Below are 9940 nucleotides of genomic sequence, written 5' to 3'. Positions count from 1 at the left end.
TTCTGGAAATATATTTCATAGATCGGTTCGCACGTAATGAAGATTTGATCAAACAAGTTTCCAATAAAGTTAAATTGTTCCATTACATATAAAGTTAAATAACTTGTCGTACAAATTGCATTATATAATTTCGCAACACCTTATCCCTTAATTTACTAAAAGGTAATAAATACACTCTGAACAGTAAAGATCAAGGCCGAATTATTACCTCCAGGGGCCTAAGAGGTAGCCTTTAGTAGGTAGCATTGTGGGTAGGAGTATGTAAACAAGAAGCACTTAGTAAACATGTAAAAGGCACAGGCTTTTGCCCCGGAGTTAGATGCCCAGCGATGTGACAAAGTCGTGTTTTTTGGAAAAGCTGGCAATGAGAATGGCTCCCAACTGGGGTCACAAGGTACAATAGAGGGCATTTATTGTATGAGCCCAAAGTCCAGGCTGCATTGTTTTCTATGGATAATGCTGCATGTTATTCCTTCAAGGTTAGGCCTTGACCTTAACATGTTTTACCACTAAGCACAGCATGACAGACATAATCATATTCAAATCCAATATAGGTAACACGACTTCTTTAAAACTGACAACTACAAAAGGTCGAATTTATTGAGATTGTGTTTAGCTGTCTTTAGGGACCAAATAAACTGGAAAGCTGTCATGCTCCCTATAAAACACCGCAACGCCTTTACTTTGAAAATTGTTAGCGGAAGCGCTGGTGAGCTCACCTCAGCTAGCTTGACAGCTAGCCTGGGCACCGAGAGTCTCCTTGGTGCCGCTGATAAAACGGTATTGTGCTGGGCTTTCTCCTCCATCCCATCCTTCCTTTGAGCAATGCGTTGTTAGGCAGGGAGGTGAGAGGAGCCCGGCTCTTCACTCCTTCAGGCTGCTCGGGAGCCATGGCGGGGCGGACACTGAGGAGGAAGCAGCGGGTCCACGGCAGCAGCTCTGAGGAGGAGGGATCCATGTTAACGTTACCTGCCGCACAGCCACCGTTGTTAGTGACGGAACACACTGCTGACGGCTGCTGAAGTTTCACACACATCTTCTGCTTTATTACAGCTGCTTCAACTCTTCACTCACTGCTGTTTAATAATGTCTCCGGGTTCATAGCGCAGAGTTTGTTCTACTTCTCTTAGCTTCCAGACAGAACCGTTCCGTGTGTCCGGTAGAGACCTCTGTCCTCCGGCGTAAATCTGGCGTACTGTCCCGCAGTGGCTCACAGAGCGACTCTTTAATATATCAAAGTCGGTTGGGGTTAACATGGGGGCAAAGCAGAGCAGCCCCACTGCTAACCCAGCTGCTAACGGACGGACCAGAGCCTACTCCGGCTCGGACCTGCCCTCCAGCACGTCCAGCAGCAACGGTAACAGGACCACCACCGGGGGGGTGAGGTACCATGGTTACAGTGCGTCCGGAGCCTCGTCCAGCACCAGCCAGCACCATGGAGCCAGGGCCCGGTCTGCGGGGGGGTCCGGAGGCCCCGGGACCCGACCTCAGTCCGGGATAAACATTCCCAACAGCAGCGGAACCTACAGCTCCCAGGAGTCCGGGGGGAGCAGCCCGGAGGAGGCGGACCGGCAGCGGGCTGGAGGGCAGGAGGCTCCCCGGCTGTTGATAGGATCTCTACCAGCACACCTCTCGCCTCATCTGTTCGGAGGTAAGAGGCAGACCCAGCGGGTCACTGAACTGCAGGGACTCTGACACAGAGGTGGAGAAGTACCAGAGAGTGTATGAATACTCTGTTACAAGTCAAAGTTGAAATTCAAAAGTATAAGCATCAAAATATACCTTATGTAGCAAAAGTAAAAGTAGTCAGTGTGCAAATAGGTCCATTTCAGAATAATATGATATGTTTTATAATGATTGATCATTAAAGTGTTATCAAAGCTGGTAAAGGTGCAGCTAGTTTTAATGACTTTGTATACTGCAGGGTAGCTTGTGAATTTACTCCAGGTGGAACTAAAGTCTGATTTAACACTTGATTATATTTCACACCATTAATCCAAATCTGTAAAGTAACTAAAGGTATTAAATAAATGTAGTGGAGTACAAGTACAAAGAAGCAAAACATGGAAATAAGTACAAGTATCTCAAAATTGTTCTTAAGTAAATGTACTTAGTTAATTTACACCACTGCTCTTACACTAATGGTTTCTGCCGGGACACATCTTTTAGGATGGAGCCAGCCATTGTCAACGCGATAGGCTTGTCTTGCGGCTTTCACACCAGCGCTTTTCCCTTTCCAGCTCCTAGCTAGAGCTTTTCTGGTTCAGCTCCGGTTTCCCTTTTCTGCTCCCGCTCTGTTCACACCGCCCAGAGCTGCCGCTGCTGCGTCATGACGTCACCGTTTACATAGCTGATTTTCTCCCCATCGGAGCTCACAACAACAACAACAACAACAACAACGGGGGACTGCGTCGGGTCGATGATCGTGTTGCTTTTAATCATACGAAGCCAGATTAAATTAAATAACGACTTCTCCAACCTTATACTTTTCTCCAGAGTGCCGTGGTTCATTGTTTATTAATGTGTTTCAGCTGCATTTACCGACCGCTGCAGTGCTGGCTGCTCTTCCACCGGAGTTTATTCTCCCGTTAGCTCCGGGTTAGCTCACACGGCTCTAAAGTATTCACTGTCTGACTGTCACACAAGCAGCTGATACATATCCCCAGTTCCCCTTAAGTGAATGTGTGTCAGTCTGAATTGACGCTGTTTGGCATCACAACGCTGTTATGAAAGTTTCTCTGGTATAACATGGGTGATGTTAGCATAGCAACCGAAGCTAAACGGACTACTTGCTAAGCCGTTTTACCGGCGTATTTTTCATTATGATTCTACTTGTGATAGTCGGACATGACAACCTGTGCAGCCCATGTATTGATTCCATCCGATAGCTGCTATAATACAAAACAAAACGTCTGCCTGCTCTCCACAATGATCAATAACAGCGAACGGATGGTCAAAGTAAGGTACAAATAAACAGAATCACACGAAGCCTGGTTAGTGTTGCCTGACTTTATAAAGTAAGTTTTTTTTTATAAGGGTGTGGTTGCGTTCTAGTCACTTTGCTCAGCGCTACTGCTTGTAGGCAGGCATGACGAGACTCTTCAGTCGACCCATGTTCAGGGTAGGTGGGTTTAGTTTCCTGCACGCCTCGACGTAAGAGAGACGTAAGCGACGCCGCCTCTTAGCTCCGATGCTCTTGCCTCTAGACCGACAATTTTTTGGAGCTGGAAGTGAACCGCATTCCGGAGCTAAGAGGCGGCGCCGCTGCGGTGTGAACAGGAAAAACCGGTACTTTTCAGGCTCCAGCTCCGAGCCGGAGCTGAAAACGCTTTGGTGTGAAAGGGGCATTTGAGACGAGCTGCGGCTCGCCTCGAAAGTAGACGAGAATAGCCGATCGCAGCCGGGGGAGGTCTCAAAAAGCTCGCCTGAAGTCGGACAGCTCGGAGTCGGCTTCTTCCTCTTCTTCTTCTTCTCTCGGTTTTTTGGCGGATTGCAAACAACTTTAAGGTGCATACCGCCACCTCCGGAGTCGGCTTGACTCGGTTTGCATTTATAAAGAATGCACAAATGTGTTTAATCGTTAATGTCGGATATGTACTAAGCAGTGACGTGCGGTGAGGTGCATGGCTGGTGAGGCACTGACTCACTGAGTCAGATTTACAAATATTATATTTTGACCTTAATCGAAATATTCGGTTATTTTCAAAAGCTTTTTTAGTCTGATGCTTCGATTCATTTTAAACAGACCGTTCAACAAAAGGATACCCAAAATCTAAATATTGGATTGTTCTTTCTTAGTAAGATCCCATTTTCATTACAAATGTGGTCTTACCTTGACTTGAAGATGAAGTCCATGCTATCCTTCTGGACAACAATCTCTATTACTTTTTTGTAAAAGTCCTCCTTATCTTCCTGTAGTTTCAAAAGTCTAGTTTGTTGTTTGCGTCTACCGTGTCTGCGTAGAATTACAGTAGCAACAAGAACCTGTGGGCTCACATGCGCCCCCTTCAGTGCGGCAGAGGTTATGGCTGCCTCTCCTGGTGCTTTTCTCATTGCCGTTGTATGATGAGACCAGCGAGCCTAAATATCATATATATGTGAAATAAGTTATTTAGAGACTATGGATGGCGAGGATAAATGTAATAAAGGGATCTACAAACATTACATTGGTGACCTACAGTGAGATGGTAACAGGCATGCGCTTAGGGCCCGCTTTCCAGCCAGCTTCTGTGGGGTGACGCATTCTGAGGTGAGGCAGATCTCATCTGTGCCTCCCCCAGCCCACAGTAAATGGCTTGAGCGCGCTCACAAAATAAGTGCCCGCGCTAAATTAGTGCCCGTGCTCCAGCAAGTTACTGTGGGCTTACGAGAGGCAGAGCACGTCCCTGCCTCACTCCCGTAGCGGAGCTCGGCAAATTTGCTGATTTTGACTATAAAAAGCGATTGGAATCATACATAAATCACACTTACAACACAGATCAGTGGAGACATTTTATTATTATTACTATTTAGTTTTTCTTTAGTTGTTTTTCCGTTACATTGGAGTATGACAGGTGAGGCTCTGCATAGTATATACATAATAATAAGTATAAACAGTGTGTTGTATGAATGAATATGCTAATGTATATAAAGTATGAAAACGGTAAGCAGTGCAAGTATAGTATAAAATATATAGATATTAATTTAATGATGATAAACATTGTGGAACAATGATGAAAAATGTGAATGGAAGTGGCGACGTAAAACTGACACAAAACAACACACTTTTGCCGAGCCAATGGAGAGTTTCATCACCAGCACGGGGTAAAAACCACCAATGAGCGCTCAGCTCAAGATACCAGCGAGTCGTTTCCCATCAAGCATTTCGCTTCCGCAGCCCGTGGAGAGAAACTGCGCCGCCTCGCCGCGCCTCGCTCTCAAGTCTGCGGGCGTCTTTGTCCTGCGAGATTTCAACGTCTCATGTAGGCGAGCTTCCAGAGCAAGTCGGACAAAATGACTAACCATCATGCAACGCACTAGCAAGACGTTGATCGCAATTGCGCAGGTCTGCGCAGGTCTCGCTTGTCTCAAACAAGCCTTATGTTATGGCAGTTTCTGAGGTCATGACCCCAAGTCCACCCCCCAGCTCACATTAGAACATTTTTATCAGATAAACAATTAAAACGTTGATAATGCATAAAGTGTTTCACTTATTCGTATTTGTGTATTTATTCATATAGTAAATAGTGCAATTACTTTAATTCTTTGTACATTTTATTTTCCGTCTTTTATAATGTCTCTGCACTGGTCAAAATAGTCAAACTAAAATAGGTTCGTCAAAATCATTTGATAGATCATCTGTGTATTCGTTTTATTAAGTTGAAAAACTCCCCCAGGTCACTAAAACTGGATAAAATTGAGGAAGTTACAGTTTTACTCCGTACTACTGTAGTCTGTCCCCTCCGTGTAAAGAGATTCTGACAGTTTCAGGAAAAAAGATTCGCTCACTTTTTTTCCCTGATCCATTTATATAAAAACTAGGGATGCTCCGATCGATCGGCCGCCGATCGATATCGGCCGATACTCACTCTCTACCGATCAATCGGTGCTCTCTAAAAATGCCGATCGCGAGAGCCGATCGCATGACGTAAAATGATGACACTTTTCTCAGTGCGCGGCAAAACAAGCTCGCTAAAATGGCTTCACCAGACTGGCAGTATTTTAAGGTGTCCGAAAAGGACAATAAAATAGCGGTATACAACGTGTGTGAAGCAGAAATCCTGCAGCTCCACCCGCTGTGACGGACCGGTGAGCGGAGCAACACGCACACTAAGAGTGTGTGTGTAAATAGCTTACACACACAATAGCTTACACACTTAGCTATTTTATCTACCTCTGGAACAAGCTAAACTAGTTATAAATATGTTTATTCTTCACTGTCGGGTCACTCATTACTGGATCAGTGAGCTGCATGAGACGATACTGACGGGCTGTCAGGAGAGGGAGAGAGAGGAAAAGAGAGCGCTTCCGCTCATTTCTCCCGTGTTATTATCCAAAGTTAAAGTGGACCTATCATGCTATATGCGCGCTATGCATGGGGCACCCTAGAGGGGGTTTCCAGACATGTCATTGCAGCTGAGATGAGAACTCTCCATCGCATTTAGTCCTTAGCAATATGCTGCGCCTCTCCCCATGTAGGGATGGGTACCGAGCCCCGGTATTAAACGGCCCCGGGCCGGAATTATTAAAGACAGTGGTACCAACAGTGGTCTTTTTATCGGTACTGGAAACATTTAAAACCTATATGTCATATGTATTATTGCTACATGAACATTATATTGCAGTTTTAGTTTCGCCAACTCCTTTTCTAATATGCAATAAGACTACAAAATGCGTCTATGATGTATTTTCGATCTTTCCAATCCAGGCGAGAGAGCTCTCTCCCCTGTCTGTGTGCGAGGGGGCGGGGCAGTTTGTAAAGGTCTCCTGACTGTGTTACAGACTGTCATCCTGGTTAGTGGTTACTCTGGGTTCTGTCTTCAGGACAGAGTGTTGGATTTTTTGTTAATTGGATGGGACTTGATTGGATTCAATATCAGAGTAACTTTCTCGCTTGTGTGTTTTTTTTAAATATATTTGGCCTTTGTTTATGTGTTTGACTGATTTACTCAAATAAAAAGGTTGATGAATTATCATCTAATGATTTGTATGATGTTTTATTTATGTTAAAGGTCACTTTAAATAATTTTAACTAATGATAATGTAGAAAAACAAATATTTTAATTTCGGGACGGCTTAGATTGTATTTCGGGACGGTTCCGGGAGGATGGTGAAAAAAGTTAGTCGAGAGCCCTGGTGTGAACGCAAAATTCCAGGCACTATCGGAACTAAACGGGAAAAGTACGGGGAAAAGTACGGGTAAAAGTACTCCGGTGTGAACGCGCCTATAGTGTTCTTTTTAACCAAATATCTCTCAGAGGGGCGTGGGGAGTGGCTCCTTATTTTCATCTAAAGTAACAGACAGAGAATCAGCACTTTTGAAACAGGGCTGAAACAGAGGGGTTTATGGGATGCTACAATTAATAATCTGTTTGGTATTTTGAGCCAAACACTTCAGAGACATGTTTTGTATCCGAGACCTATAATATATTGATGAAAAAGAGTATTATAGGAGACCTTTAAGACACCACACATGGCTCTGATAGCTAAAGTCAGACGTCTTTTTCTCAGTTTCAAAATAAATATTACAACTTCTCTTTTGCATGAGTGATTTGAAGGGGAACTTTGCCTTCTATTAAATACAGCCAAGCTATTTAAAAAGTTGCAGTTATTGAAAGCAGGAAGGTCTGATTCTATCACAAGTTAACATGCCATAGAATCTGACAAAGCATTTGATGCCACAGTTACTTTTTCAACTATATTCATACTTAAATAATCCTGTATTCACAACCTTTAAAAGCTCTGATTTATGACATCAGCGGCTGCTACCACCTGCTCATATCAAGGCCTCGAACAAAGCAAACACGCTTTTCCAATGACTTTTCTCCACGTCTGTTTGAGAATAATCTACGACTCATAAAACATCCAAAAAATAAAAAAATACTTCTATCAAGGCCAGTGAAGTTGATATTTTGTTATTTTAGTCATAGAGTTTTCGTCACTATATTATCATAAGGAATGTTGAGGAATATAATGCCTTTGTAGTTCCTGCATTCCGTTACCTCTAGCTTGCTAAATTGTTCTCCCCGGTGGCTTGACATGCCGTGCATAGCAGCGGTGTTCTCATGACGTCGTTACCTTGAGCACAGGAGTTCCTTTTGAAGGCAGCTGGAGGTTTTGAAACCAGATCCACTATGAAGCAAAGTTGTATTGAAACAACCTGAACTCATGGCACTGACTGAGCTGTGCTAATGGCTTTCATGTGTGGGGATGATGACTCACATGTGCGAGTTTGGCCCAACATTGTTAAGTTAAACAGTGTGAGCCTCCCTGTGAATGTCTTCTGGTTGAGTTCATTGATCAATGTGACAACACGGTATAGCCAATGTCCAAAAGTCAAGGATTTTCCTCAAGAAAGTTATTTTAGGTTGTTCTATGAGTCGTAGTGTCTTGTCAAACAAAGTGGTGAAAAGTCTTAGGAATAAACGTATTTGTTTTTTTTAGATGAATTAAGCCTGGGCTGGATGAGTATATAGAGGGTTTCCTAACAATGTCAGTGAGATACACACACACAACAGAGCGTATCCTACTCTTAACATCGATATGACTGTTTACACAGCAGCCTGCAGGTCCATAGGGACACTAGCTGTTCATTTGTAAAGCTCATTTTTATATAAAAAAAGACACAGTTAGAATTATAAGAAAAAGTTCAGATTCATTACACGATTAAAGAAACTGCAGTAGGTTCTTCGTGTATTTATTAAAAGAAACACATGCATGCACAGTACACACATACAGCAGGTTGTGTGTGTGCACATGTTGTTAATGTGAGTGCGAGTCAGCAGACATGCGCCTAATAATTAACTCAACTCGTTAAGACTCTTTCCACTCCCACATTTAACAGCCTCAAAGTCTGATCAAAGTTACCACACAATAGACATTCAAGAGAAACAAATAACTGAACTGTTTGACTCAGATGTGATGATGCATTAAGCCTCAGAAATATACAAATGAGTTTAACTTGCACTGTGTGTTATCCAGTTGATTCATGTGTTTCGTCACAAGATCAACATCATTTTGGTTGATCTGCCCAGTTTTTCAGATAAATAGCTGCACAACACAACGTCAAATGAATGCTGCTTGTATTGCAAGATCACAAGAGTTTGCCATATATATTTGACCTTATTAATAAAAAAAGTTGTTGTGCTTTCTAAAGCGTCAATAGAAAAATAGATTTGTTTTACAGCTCATTAGCAAAAGGTCCATCCATTGTAATGCTTGTGTGTGCAACTCAACACAGTTCACAGTTGTGTTTGAAACATCAACAATAATCTTGATGGACATTTTAGGATTATGTGACACTAAGGGTGTATAACAAACTAAAAGACCGCTTTTAAACTTACTTAAAAAATATATTATTTGATAATACATGTTGTGCAGAAATACAATAGCATTGAAATAATTTTTTTAGAGAACATTGAAAGACTGAAACATTCCTTCTGCTCACAGGCCCAGATCTTATACACCCCCATGCTCCATACTCCCACTGAAACTGAAGAAAAGCTATAAATGCATCCGTCTGTTGTGTAGCAGCATTTTGGCGCTCCAGTTCATGAGGAAATGGCAGCGAGACAACTGATAAGACTCAGATATTGCAGCCCTATAGGAGTGCGATGCCTTCCAGCCAAACATGGACACGCACAACTAAAACATCTCTGGGGATAGAAGCTATGCCCTCAGGCTGCCAAAAAAGGGAGTGCATACATCTGGATCAATATTTTCATCAAACCTCATCATAAAAAATAAAAACCTGGGAAAGATTGAGTAAAGCTATGGACTTCATTTCAGGGAGATGATGTCATAGTCATTAGTCTGTAACCATGAGTTTGGGTTGTTTTGGAGTTTTTAATCCATGCTAGACAATAAGATGTAAGCTTATGGTGGAGTATTTTCTGTTAGATACACACTGTTATCATAGATTGTGATAACAGTTCATAAATCTGTTTTAGTCCAATTGTTGATCCTTCGTTTTAAAGGGTGGTCTTGGCTCAGACTGAGAAATTGGATTTAAGGACATCAAAGGACTTTGTGTTTGTAAAACAAAGAGTTCCCTCTGCATCGGCATCTATTCAGTTGCTGTTTCTCTTTTCTGCAGAAAGTAATTAAAGTGGGGTCAAAGGTTTGATAAACCAGGGCTAAACATTGTACAGAGCTATAGATTATCTCAAGTGTATTCTGTACATGTCTCTATAACTATAGCAACACCAGCTGTAGGAGTCTTCTGCAGTGTTCATTCTATTTG

General features: G+C 42.6%; 1 protein-coding gene across 1 annotated transcript in view; it reads left to right on the top strand.

Annotated features, from left to right (window-relative positions):
- Positions 1-466: 466 nt before the first annotated feature.
- znrf2b (zinc and ring finger 2b) overlaps positions 467-9940 on the top strand; it is a 45383-nt gene continuing 35909 nt past the window's right edge. The window contains exon 1 of the mRNA XM_034115643.1: positions 467-1651. Within this exon, the coding sequence (XP_033971534.1) occupies positions 1255-1651 (397 nt within the window). The 5' untranslated portion in view covers positions 467-1254. The remainder of the gene's footprint in view (positions 1652-9940) is intronic.

Source organism: Trematomus bernacchii, unplaced genomic scaffold (genome assembly GCF_902827165.1).
Source record: "Trematomus bernacchii unplaced genomic scaffold, fTreBer1.1, whole genome shotgun sequence".
In the NCBI taxonomy this organism is placed as follows: Eukaryota; Metazoa; Chordata; class Actinopteri; order Perciformes; family Nototheniidae; genus Trematomus; species Trematomus bernacchii.
The sequence above is the reverse complement of the archived record's forward strand: the minus strand, read 5'-3'. Positions and strand labels throughout refer to the sequence as shown.